Source organism: Charadrius vociferus, unplaced genomic scaffold, assembly GCF_000708025.1.
Source record: "Charadrius vociferus isolate BGI_N301 unplaced genomic scaffold, ASM70802v2 scaffold453, whole genome shotgun sequence".
Taxonomy (NCBI): domain Eukaryota; kingdom Metazoa; phylum Chordata; class Aves; order Charadriiformes; family Charadriidae; genus Charadrius; species Charadrius vociferus.
This window is the reverse complement of record NW_009647575.1, coordinates 211,670-224,811: the sequence shown is the minus strand read 5'-3', so window position 1 is coordinate 224,811 and position 13,142 is coordinate 211,670. Positions and strand designations below refer to the sequence as shown.

General features: G+C 38.4%; 1 protein-coding gene across 2 annotated transcripts in view; it reads left to right on the top strand.

The window, feature by feature from the left end:
• The window catches only part of VPS41 (vacuolar protein sorting 41 homolog (S. cerevisiae)), a 105,393-nt gene that overhangs the window by 41,171 nt on the left and 51,080 nt on the right, over positions 1-13,142 (top strand). For both annotated transcript variants that reach the window (XM_009880918.1, XM_009880919.1), the window contains 3 exons: positions 1,096-1,158; positions 2,250-2,315; positions 11,793-11,912. In XM_009880918.1, coding sequence (XP_009879220.1) covers positions 1,096-1,158; positions 2,250-2,315; positions 11,793-11,912 — 249 coding nt within the window. The remainder of the gene's footprint in view (positions 1-1,095; positions 1,159-2,249; positions 2,316-11,792; positions 11,913-13,142) is intronic.

Below are 13,142 nucleotides of genomic sequence, written 5' to 3'. Positions count from 1 at the left end.
TAAAATCATAATGAAAAAGCAAACCAGTTATTAATCTTTGTGGAAATCATAATTAGTAAATCAATTACTAATTCCTGACCATAAGTCTTCACCCCTATTTTACTCCTAAGTTCTGCAGGAACTGAGTTGTCAACTGTCTCATCTGAGAATTGGGGAAGGGAATATTGCATGTTGGATGAAGAGACATGAACCCAAAAGAGGGTTGTATTTACAAAAAGCTTGAGAAACCCTATTCTGTAGTCATAGCATCTAAGTGTAATAATATTTCTTAACACTTGGTATCTCTGTACGTGTTCTGTAAGTAAAAGGATGAAAACATTCAAAAATTTGTTAATTCTCTTGACAGTAGAAACATACTTTTGTTTTTTGGTTTGGTGGGGTTTTTTTTAGTGTTGAGGCTTCTTTGGATGGATTAATTCTGATAGATATTCTGATGGCCTATAGTTACAACTTCAGTGCTCTATTAAATGTACTGAGACATCAATATAGATGAGAAGGGAGGCATCTTCAGAGAAAGACATTTCCAGTGGTCATGGAATAAAACAAAATAGCACTGAATGCACTTGGGAGGAGGAAAGGATGCCAAGAAACATATGGGAGTTGGTTTTCAGGCTGGTTTTGCTTTATTGTCACAAATTTCTTTTTTCTTATGTAAACCCTGTATTGCTTGGAGGGGGAAAAAATCCTACAGTTCTTCCTCAGAAAGGAAGAGTTTTTAATTTATCTTCCCCTGAATGTTATTATGTTGCTCTTACCTTACGTAGATCAGTATCTGTTAAACAGATTCGATCACCCTAAAGCAAAAGGAACTTGTAGTTTTTGCTGTGTTTGTAACCAAAAAAAAAAAAAAAGGAAAAGAAAAAGATCCAAATAAGTACTTTTGCGCTGCTGCAAATATGTAGAGATACACCATAATAGAAGCCCAAGATGTCTCAATTAGCTCTGAATTGTTAAATATGACTTTTTCTTTAGGAAAAAAGATTTAACTGTGAGCATTCAAAATAATCTTCTAGTTCTTAGTGATTTACATTCGCCTTTAACTGTCAAGTGGTTATTAGGTAAATATTTTGGGGTTTTTTTTATATATTTCTTTAGGTGCAGGTGTTCGGATTGTATTCAGCAGAAGAGTTCCATGAAACGTTTGACTGCCCTATTAAAGTAAGTGCTTGTTTTAATCTTTAGTAATTGTGTTGTTGTCGTCTTTAATACCAGAAAGGTCACATTGAATCTAAATGAGAGACAGGAATACCGCTTCCTTGTAATATTATTCAAGTCATGAGAAAATAGTTATCTATCTCAATATAAAAGCTTTTGATCTGGTTAGGCAAGAAGAAAGCCAATCTTGGTTTTGTAAGAAGTATTACCGAGTTTTTCGAATACAAAAGGCAAAGTGAAAGAGAAATTGTCCTGTTTCAGATGTTACCTCTCTCAACGTATTTCTTTCTTTGTAGATCTGTGATACAAATTCTGAGGGTTCTGCTAACTGTGAGGTCAATATTTTGCAACCAATTCATATCCATTAAACCTACCTCGGGATAAGGCAATGGGCGGCGATGCTGATTTACCACCTCTTGTAGGTGTATGGGAAGATCTAGCTTTTTTTAAGAAACGTTTCTTGCAGGAGGAAAGGTGGTGTGGGCAACTGACTGCATTTTGCTGCTTGGCATCTTCCGTGTTGCAGCTGCTCTTGAGGGGTATAAATGGAATGAGGTAATCAAGTTTTCACACATGTCACATGCGACTCACTTGCCTCCTAGGGCCATACCGCTCTTACAGCTGGATCTCCCACACTTGACTCGCAACACATAAGGCAAAGAGGCTGTTTAAGGTGCATTGATGCTACACGAGGTTGTCGTGTGACAGGGCTGAGGTGTGCGTGCCCTCTAGGAAGGTCCCAACCAAGACTTAATTGGGGTAACCCTTTCTCGTAGCAGTCCTATGCTCCACAGTGCTAATTCTGCAGCCTGCTGTGCAAAAAAAGTAGTCATTCGGTGTAACATGGCCCTCAGTGTCAGGCATGTGACAAGTCACATGCCATATAGTGTGGAGAATTTTCTTTTTTTCTAGGAAAAACAAGCAGAGATATCTGAGACAACCAGGCTCTACTTCAGAGAAAGTGCTCATCTGTAATACTTGATACTTGGCAAAGAGTCATCTAGTTTAAAAAGTGATGTGGTACTCCCTGTGGACTCTTATTTAAGCCACAATCCTCTCTTCTTTTTTTTTCCCCTTCTCCCCCCCTCCCTCAGATCGTTGCTGTTCATCCTCACTTTGTAAGATCCCACTTCAAGCAATTTGTAACAGGAGGGAAAAAGGTAAGCAGTCAAAGTGTAATGAATTCAAGTTATCTTTAAACAGCTTTTAAAAATAACTCAGAAAGCTGTATATGTGATTTTTAACGCCTAGAGCAAAAAATTCTGATTTTTCATTCTCTTTATGCATTGTATTCTGAAACATCCTTACTTAATTAAGACTAATTCCAGGAGGGGGGAAAAGTGCACTTTTTACATTAAAAACGTGTTGCAACAAGATGAGCTTTAGAGTAGAAATATTTTTGTCTACAGTCTGAAAATGTCATTTGCATGTCATAGGCCAGATTTTTTCTATTAATTTTGATTTGTTGAAGCGGGAGCAGAAGTTAGGACTTCAATACTGATCCTTTACAATGCGTGTTGGTCTTGGTGTTTGGGATTTTTCTTTTGCTTTACCTGTGGGTGATTTTGTTTTGTTTTTAAAGTAAACAAACCCAAGTATCTTCATCAGTTCTTGTTCATGGTGTAGGGTTTTTTGTTTATTTGTTTTTAAAGTAATTCAGGGGAGCTCTTGGTAGAGTAGAGCTCCCACTTTTTTAAGTATTTCTCTCTGTGTAGTTAAGGTCTTCTGCTTGGGGCAGTTGTTATTTTAAATGTGCATTAGGTGTCTTACTGGTGTAGGGTACAATTCTGACTTCCAGATTGCAGCTGGTTCCAGGTCCTACAAGAATCTTGTATCACATCATATATTTTCAGTCAGAATACAAAAAGTTTGGTTTGGAGCACTTTGTGAATTTGTGAAGTTTTCATGTTGCCTTCTCTTATGACTTAAGGATGATCAGTCCTCACATACAGATGCATCACACTGAATGCAATGGCTCTCCCTTACCAACATGTAAGAAATACAGACTTCTAGTGCTGAATACAACTTAATTTTCATTAACAGTTCACTATGTTTCAAAGCATAGCTGTGTTTTATTTCGCTTTTTAAGTGGCATGAAGGCTTGACAGCTTTTGCTGGCTGGTCGGAGTTGGTGTTGTCCTTAAAATAATGCACAGTCAGTGTATGTCTTTGTCAGCCACCAGTTTGTGAAGCTTTTTAGTGCTGATAAAAGGGGTATGGAAAGAGAGAAGCAGGGAATTAATAGAACAGGGTACCGTCAGGTGGTTAAAGAGCTTGCATTCACCTGATGCCGAACAGAAAAAAACATCAGGGAGTTAACACATTCTCTTTGGTTATCTTTGATTACTTGACAGGTTGTTTTATATTCTGTCCTCTGGGGAATGGTATACTCGTTCTTAATGCATTCATTTTTTGCTGAGGAACTTTCCTCTTCAGGAAAACTTTAATTGACATCTTAACATAAGGTATTTAGCATTGAAATAAATGTCCCTCGACACCTGTAATTTGATTTTATTGATACATAAAACCAACAAATAAAACCTCTTAGCCTTGTGGTAGAAACCCTTCCCCTTTTCTCCTTTCCTCCAGAAGGAGCTTATGTGCTTGTATAAAGGCAAGAACAAAATTCTCTGTGAAAATTCAGAAAGTTAAATTCAGCCTACTTGCTTATTGAAGATGTTTTTTATTTTTCTGAAAAGAAAAAGGCCTTGGAAAACATCCCTGCTTTTTATTAACATCTCTCCTTAAGTGTAAAGCCAAAGAGCTGGGTGGGGGCAGCAGGCAATGGGGAGTTGGTCCACACGAGTGAGGAGAAGCAGGCTGAAGCATACCGCCTCAGGCTGCGGACCTCGCATCTCTCTCGCTGTGTCTGGAAGCTGTGTAGTTGGGTGAGCTCCTTCAGGAGAGGGGACAGGACATCCTGTGGCTTCTGAGCTCTCTGCACTTTTAGCCTTTGCACGGACACAGCAACTTCATACCTCATAGCTGTCAGTGGTGGGGAAGCAGGCTGCTTGTCTTCCCCATTCGCACCAAGGCAGGGATAGCAGTTAAGGATGCAGGTAAGGCTATTCTTGTTTTGGATCAAGCTTAAAATCACATAGTGTGAAGTCTGTGAACTTTTCGCCCAAATGGTTCCGGGGTCTGTCTTTGTTTTTTGTTGTTCTGGGAGATGGTGACATAATGTATATTAGCATTTTAAATGTTGAGGCATTTTTTAATTGTTTGCTAAGATGATTTGATCAGATAAAAGGACCCAGAAAGGTATGCTGTCACTTTGTCAAGCCCCTCTAGTTGCATTGCAAACATTATATGAGAAGGATGTTCTTCGTTTCCTACTAGAATTTTATGCTGATTTTGGTTTACAGTGAAACAAAATAAAGAAGCCAAGCCACACATGCACACAGGAAGCAAGAATTTGCCCCCCTTATCTTAACACTCTGCTTTGTCTCATCTCATCTCAAAAAACCACTTTGAGATCTGTTTAATTTCATTAATTTTATAGCCAAGAATTTGCCTCAGTAGGATCCTTAATGAATGGGATGGGGAAGCTTTAACTGTAAATTACCTCTTCCTTAATTTTTTGGGAAATGTGCAGTTCATCGTAATAATATAAAATGTATAAAAAAAATACACTTTTCAGTTCAAAGATTGATGGCAGAACATTCTGCAAATCTTCAAGGTGAGCAACAATGTCTAAAAAAAAAAAAGGTAGAGATGGAGGGGAAAAAAATCTAAGTGACGTGCTTCAGGGACGTGCTGTGCAGGTCTTCGGTTCCCAACACAGGTGGATGTTTAGAACTTGGGTGAATTGTGTGGTGCTGAGATTTGCCACATCTTAAAAGCTCGGCCTGACCTAAAGCTGACTTACAAGCAGTGCTCCCTGGGGTAACTGTTTAAACTATTTCAGATTGTTGGAAGCTTAACTCTACTGTGCATATGTTTATACAGTTGCTTAAGTAGGCATGTACTAGAGTCCAATGCTAAAGAGCGTTTTTTCTCTAAATTGTGTTACGAACTAATTAACTAACTTAAATTCTTTGCTTACTAAGGCACTAGTTTTTAAAAGGCTTTCATTAAGCTTGGGATAATATCATTGTCTTCTGTTTTGGGCTGGAAAAGCTTTTTTTTCACCCCCTTTTTTTCAATGAATGAATGTTATGTGTGCCTAGAAACAAGGCAGGTACTAGGGAAACATTGACATGATCGCAGTGAGAAGCAATAGGTACCATACTAAATAGAGGTGCTTCCCTGCTCCCCTCCCCCTTATATCTGCAATTAACTACAGCACCGTTGCGATGACTTGGCAGGTGATGGTCACCCTGAAATAATAATACTGTATATTGTAAATAACAGGGCATTCCTGGGTAAATAACAGGCCATTCCTGTCCAGAGCAGACAGTAGAGCTTCAAACCAAGGGAAAAGACAAATACCATGCTATTGAAGGCCATAACCTTCTACCTTTTAAAAAAGGGTCTAATCTTAAAAAATAACAGGGTAAAAGCCAACTAAATGAGGGTGGTAAAGCTGAGAACAAGGTGTTCTTTATTTAACTGTTAGAGTGCTGGTATTTCCCAATGCATCAACTAAATGAACATTATTGCAACTTCCAAGTAGCCATTATATCCAGAGGGTTAAAGAAGCAGAACTAACAAAGAGAGACGACTGAAGGATATTTCAGTTCTGAAGTCAAGGTATCAGCTACTGCATCTTATGTAAAGATAACTTAGGAGAGCAGGACAACTTGAGGTTGCTTTCTTGGCAGAGGCATTGATGAGACTTCCTGTTTCGTGTTTTGATTAACATCAATAACAAGACATAAAGGTTTTTGTAGTAAAACTTCCTAGGAGAGTGAATCCTTTTGAGTGATTAAGTCAGTCTGCTGAATGTGTGCTAATGAATTTGTTTTGTGGGTTCTCTGCCCATCATGGCAGTGGGGACACAGCACAATTAAGCAAATTCATTCTGAAGCCAGTATGGGAGTAGGATATTTAGTATCTTAAAGGGCTGGGCCTCCTCATTTGCCTAGGATATCTATTTTATATAATAAATGTTGATTTGTGTATCCAATCTGAAACATTTTTAAGGGCTAGGGAACCAAGATAAAACTGAAATTTACCCCGTGGCTGTCAGCAGTCACATCTTTATACCTAACTGTGTCTATATCCACATAATATATTTATATTGTGTGTGTATATACATGGCAGAAATAGATATAAAAAGCTATTTTTGATGGGGTCTGTGTTTGTTTTGCTGGAGAAGATACACTAGAAGAACTGGTTTTCAAATGCAGGTCTGTCTGAACATTTTTGTCCTATTTATTCTCCCAGAATTAACATCTAACCATATCGATGCCCATGCTGAAATATTACTCTCTTTATTTTGTCTATTACAAAAGCAGAGAGAATTTAGTGTTACCTGAGGCAAATTTCTCATTATAGAAAACAAGAAATAAACTCTAACATACTATTTCAGTGTTAGAATCCTGGGCTGGACCCATGCTGTCTCCTGCCTGAGACGCAAAACAAGATGATCTAAATTCCTTTCCACTCCAGGTGGAGCAATGTCATATACAGAGAAAGGATAGTGATTGCAAACAATGCACAAGCAGGAAGGGAAGATAGCGTTCCTGGGGATCTGCAACTGCTGTTACGGGTAGTGGAATTTGTACGTTAAAGTCAAGTCTGCCAGGGAATGTCTCGGATTTATTTTTTTTTAATTGTCTGCTTTTTAGTGTCAGCAGATGCACTTTGCTTTGTGAGTAAATGGATGACCTTTACCTTTGAACCCTATGATATATACTTCATAATAACTGGTCGGACTACTTTGACAAATTATTAAATTGTCAGGATGCTGTTTGCAGCATAGTCCATTTTTAGAAAGCAGATAGTCAGCTGTTTGGCATTATGTTGGGTAGAAGAGTACCAGACAAGAACGGCAGATTGCTTTGTAAGCTATAAAATGTCAGTCAGTAAGTACTCAAAGGTCTGGTTTAAGTGAAGAACAAGTAAATACTGTGGCAATTTCTGTCCATGCATTGGATAATTTACCATAAGCAGAAAACAAACTGTAGCAGTAAGGAAGCCACGATAATACAGGTCTGTGATTTGTGTGCCGCCATGTATAATGCCCAGATGTATCCCATATTATTGAGCAGAGGAGACTTTGATATGTAGTCCTATGTCGTTTGCTTAATAAGCAGATTGTTTGGCTTACATTTCTTCTTTATTATTGTTTGGATGTGCATTTCTCCTTTATCGTGAAAAACAAAATATTCTCCTTGTGCTGTAACAAACAAAGCTGGTTTGTGTAAAGAGAGAATGGATCATAATCCTGTGTGCATGTAATCTATAGTTGTGTGTTTTGCCAGTGTATGTGTAGAAAAGTTTTTCATTGCCTGAGGTGGCAAGCAAAGAGGATCTAAATATAGGAAATGCGTGAGAGCCTGCAAGGCTGCAGGACTTGCTTTCCAAGGTGTTAATTCTGTAGCTCTTTGTGAACAGGCGACAGCTGGAATCTAGCAGCTGAGTTATTAAAAGTACAGCCTAATAAAAGTCCTATGGCATTTGTTTGTCTTAAACATCTCAAAATTTCCAACTTCTCTGTCCATGAACAGGAGCATCAGCTCCCGTTTTCCATCTCACCGTTGCCATCGCTTACCTCCCAATGCTGCTGTTTTCTGCCACTGCCTCCTTGCTTGATCTCCCTTGACTGCACCTCCTCCCCTCCCCTCCGTCCACACCCCAGCTCCTTAGACAACAGCCTTTTGAGACGATATTTTGAAAACTCATCTTCAGCTGAAAACTTGAGGCTTGCATTATTCTCTGCCTCGTTTGAGCTCATCCAGTCTGTTGCTGTTCCAAACAGAAGTGATAATTTTTTATTGTTGCTATATATTTTCCTAGGGATGCATGATTAAACAGTACGTCTTCACGTGGCATGCTGTTCTGTGTAACTCTCGGATATCTGTTAATCTTGACTGTGCCTGTAAATGTTATTTTTATGCTGAAAACAATAAATATCTGTAATGATCACTTGTAACCATGTCAGTAGCATTTTAGGTTTTTGTGATCTTGCCTGACTGAGGGGAGAACTGGTGACACAGGTGCCAAAAACCAGAATAAATGCCACAGGTAGGCACATCTTCACACTCAGGCAAACAAAGAACAGGACAAGGAAAATACAGGAAGTTTTTTCCTAATTCTTATTTTGTGAAATAAAAACTAATCCAACAGTGCTGCAATAGGGAAGGGTGGCTTTTCAGTTACAAATTGAAGTTTCGGCCTTTTCCGTCTGTAAAACTCCTCCAGATCTTCACAGAGGAGGTGCTGTGTTGAAACAAAGTAATGATGCTGTGCATAGTGCTTCAATAAAAGTGTGTTTCCTTTGAAACTTCTCACTATGTGAGAACAGACATCTTTTGTTTCAGTGTTTTGAAGGTGGTATTTCTTAGTGGGATGAAATTGAATTACTTCACCACATTGATACTACCAAAGCTGCAATCGTTGGCCTCTTTTTTTCAGAGGATTGAGGATTCCTGTACATAGTTTAAAGACTGGGATTACATGTAATTAGTGTTAATGCTAATTGCATGAGAGGCTCCATTAAATACAAGCATTAGTCTATTCTTTTTAGCGGATGCACTCTGAAATAGAATTTTGAGCTCTTTTTGGAGAAGGTTAATCTCCTTGTAGTGAAAGATAGAGAGACATGTATTCACTAATCTGAGAGAATTGTATCCACTTGTTTTTAAAACCAAAAAGTGTCCTGCGCTGTCCTCTTGTCTCATGCATTTAATTTTTTCTTAATGATCCAGTGGACAAGCATAAGCAGTTAAGAAGACTCGCAAAATAATAAGTAGTGAACTATCAGAAGATTGCAAAGTACTATGAAGGAGTGTGGGTCAGACCCTTGAAGTCAAAGTTTATTTTCTTTTATTTTACCTATATTATCCTGTTGCGGTACATGCAAGAGATGCGGGAAGTGCGTTCTAAGCACTGCTGTATTGTAGCAAAGGACTAGAAAGATTTACCAGAGCAAATCAAAAAGGGGAAAATATAAACTGTGTTGCAGAGAATGCAAGGAAGTTATTTTTGTGGCTGCTGTTGAAATATAAGTACTGTGAATGCTGACTGCCAAAATATGGGATTTATGGGAAATGAAGCCCTAAAATATTATTCCCCTACCAAAAAGAGAGGGAGGCGTTAGGAGGAACCCTTCCAGAAATGGTGGATTTTGTGTCTACCTTCCCTTGAAGATTTAAATGGCTTTCTGGTGCGATAAGCATTTCAATGTGAGGACGGAAAGAAAGACTAAGAAATAAATTAGGCTGCTTATTTTGAGAGCGATGCATTCAGGATAGCAGCTCCAAAATGCATAGCAAAGTTCTGGGTTCAGTAATTGTTTCTAGGTGTCATTGCTGGAACAAAGAATAATCACATTATGTGTATCAATAAAATGCAGATAATTGCATTGTAGATAAATATTGTAGATAGCACGTTTTGCGATTAAATATTTTTTTGGAAGCCACAATGTTGAGTGTCCTTTGGCTTCAGTGTTGGACCTGTTGCACTTCCTGTTACGACACAAGGAATTCTGGGTGCTCCAGTGATTCACATTCACTTTCCATCTTTATTACAGGCAATATCAGACTATTGTCTTCTGCTGCCTTAGTCCGAGAATTTAATTAAGCATGTACTTAGAGTTGAGCATAGACTGAAGCAGGGGTTTTTTGTTTGTTTGTTTTATTTTCTCCCCACCAGTTCTCTCTCAGGTCATTTATTTTCTTTGCAGTTTCTTACTCAGGTAGGGCGTCACGGAAAAGCATGATGTTCACAAATCACGAGTAGTAACAAAGTAACTGCCAAGTGTCATTCCAAGCTCGCTCTGGATCTTGCGTGTTTAATAAACTTCAGTCACAATTCAGCCACAAGCAGAAAATATTCAAAGTTCAGTTAACAGAATTGACATCAGCCAGTTTTAACCTTTCACATCATCCCCATCAGTTTTCGCAGCCTTGTCCAGTAAGTCCAGATGAAAATACTATGTATTTTGCTGCTGTCTTTATTGGACAGTATTGAAAGAGGCATCCAAGTGACAGTTCTTTTGCCGTTGGGCCTCTCCTTAGGAGTGTTAGAACTAGGAAAAAGGTAGTTTTCAAGTCTGGATCAGCACAGCACTTAGTTTTTAATGACATCCTTCGCTTCTGAGTGGAGCTAATTAGTTTGGGCTGAGGGCTGCTCCTGTGTTTCACGTCCACCTACTGGTGAAAATTCCCCTGTGTGGCACTGCCTTATGACCATAGATGTTACCCCTGCTTTCAGTGTCTTGCTGTAAAATAGGATATTCTGTAAGAGGTTTATTGAGTAGCTTTTTGTAGGTGGAAAAAGTAACCCTAGATTGTCTAAAAGGTGGTCTTCATGTGAGCTGTGTGAAGGAAACAAAGTCATTTTGGGTGGGGTTGAAGTGCAAGATATGCTTGAGTGAGAAGTTTGATGTCTGGAGCGCACATCACGCAAAAGTTTCTCATAGACTATCCTAGATAGTGACTGCTTCAAACTTTTGGAGCAAATATTTGTCTTCTGGTGCCATCTTGTGGCTCTAGGAGAGAGAGGCAGTCTGTGTAATTGCCTTTAAAAATCCCTTATTTTGTTAAAAGATGCTATTTTAAACAACTAGTGTCTTATCATTTGATGTATTTATGCAAATACAGGTGGTGGGAAACCATGTATAAAAAAGCATGTACAGCTGGATCTCAGGAAATATCAGCAACATAGGTATTCAATTTAGGTTTTAGCATGGTAAAAGTCCTTTGCAGGTAGCAATCTTACATCTCTTAATGGTCGTTGTGCACATTATGCATTAAACCATACAGGAAACCAATAAAAGAGCGGGACTGTCGTGCAAACTGTCCGCATGTAGTTGTAGTTTTTCTTTGCTGCTTCAAAGCAGTCGTAACATCTGTTATGCACATTTAGATATTCTAAAATACCTTCCTTATTTGTGAACCCTGGGATTGCCCATCACAGAAGTTTTACGATCATCAGCGCTTGTTGTACGGTGCAGTTTGCATGCGTGGGACTAACACACAGCATTTCTAGAGCCCTATTGAAGGCCGTGTAGTTCCACATGGGGCCAAGCAAAAGGCCAGAGACTTGGGGGTCTTTGATAATTTTCTTTGGCTACCAGGCATACGGCAGACTTTTCCCATCTCCTGTTTTTTGGGGGGAAGAAGGAGCCTATCACCATATCAGTGGCTAGGTGCGAGATGCCCTGGTTTCTTTACCAGCTTTCTGAAGCGATGTCCCTAGTGCTGTAAGCTTAGGTTCTCTAACGCCTTGATTTCTTTATTCTTAAAATGGAAGTAATTATACTTACCGTTTCCTGGAGAAACTTGATCGAAGGCCTGCTTATTAATATTATTATTAAAATAACTGAAATTCTGTAGTGTACAAGATTCTCAATGTATAGGTACTAAATGAAAATATTTGATTGTATTTGCTTTGGTTTTGTAATAAGTGTGTATTTTTTGTTGCCCTTGCATCCAAGCAGAGTAAGGGATAATGAAGCAAAAAAATACCTCACATGTTTACATACAGAACTGTGTCACAGAAATATTTCTTGTTGCACTGCTTCATAGTTGCTGTTATATGAGAGAGGCTGGATGAATAGATGGAAGCCTTCAGTTTTACATGAAGGGGAAGGAAATATAAGAAATGTAAAGTGGAGAGGACACTTGATTGCTTGGGCCAATAATATGGTAAGTATTTGTCACCTCTGTTAAATGAACAAAAGTACTGTTGCATTACTCTGATACTTGAAATGTTTCAATGTTAATTGCCAAAATTGAAAAATGGTTCATTTGAAGAATTGGGTATAAAAGGCATAGTGTTTTAGATCCCATTTCCTTGTAGACATTTCTTCTGGTGTTTCCTGCTGGCTAGTCAGTGTTCTCCATATGATTGCCACTTCTGAAGAAATTAAGAAAAGTAGCTCTGCATACCACTGTTGGGGTGGTCACTACTGTACACTATTGTATAGCAGAGTGTTGACCAGTACAATTTATTGAAGCAAACTGTCCAAGTAAGGAATGCCAGTGTAACTCTTCTTTATATAAAAAATAGAACATCATTCCCCCAGCCACCCCCAAACAAAAACCCCAAATCTGTCTGGATTTTGTCATTTGTACTGACGTGACATTATCATATGCACTTCTAATGTTGCAGATTATAAAAAATGATAGTAAAAATATCTAATTTTGGTAGGCCATTAGTAAAGGCAAGACTTAGGAGAAAATAGGCCCTTCTTGCTCTAAATGTAATTCATATTTTAAAGGGAACCATTGCTTTCATGCTGAGTGTTGCATTTCACCTATCACTGTATATCTAATTGATGGGTCAAGGTCTGTGTTCTAAAGCTCAGCAGTGAGGGATATGTTTTTAAGTGAGTATCGTGTCTAAATTCCAAAGTCTTATTTTAAAATGTGGGGAAAGTATTTCTGAAACACTAACTTTTCTCCTTCTCTTGTTTTTCCCTCCTGAAGGGAAGCATTTATTAAAATATTTTAAAGCCATTGTTATTTTATTCCTTTCAAAACCCGTTTGATATGCAATTGTTAGAAGTGGACTTCTGTTTATTTGCTCCACTTTAATAACTGCGTTAGAATTGAAACTTCAATGAGCACTTGATTGTCATAACATTAGCTCTTTAGAAGGTTTTGTTCTTTTCAGAGCCATACAATTAAAATATATATTCTAGGTGAATCTGCTGGGAATAGATAGGACAGTTGAGGAGAGCTATCCCTAGAGATGATGTGCCACATCAGAACACAGAATACTAATAAAATGCTGAGAGCCATCTGTCAGAGACAAAAAGCCATGGTCAGGGCCTATCTTTCAATGAAAAATGAAATGACACTTGCCCTCCAAAAGATTAATATATTTGGTCATTGGCCTTTCCCTTCCCCATTTACCTTTTTAAAAATTTCTCC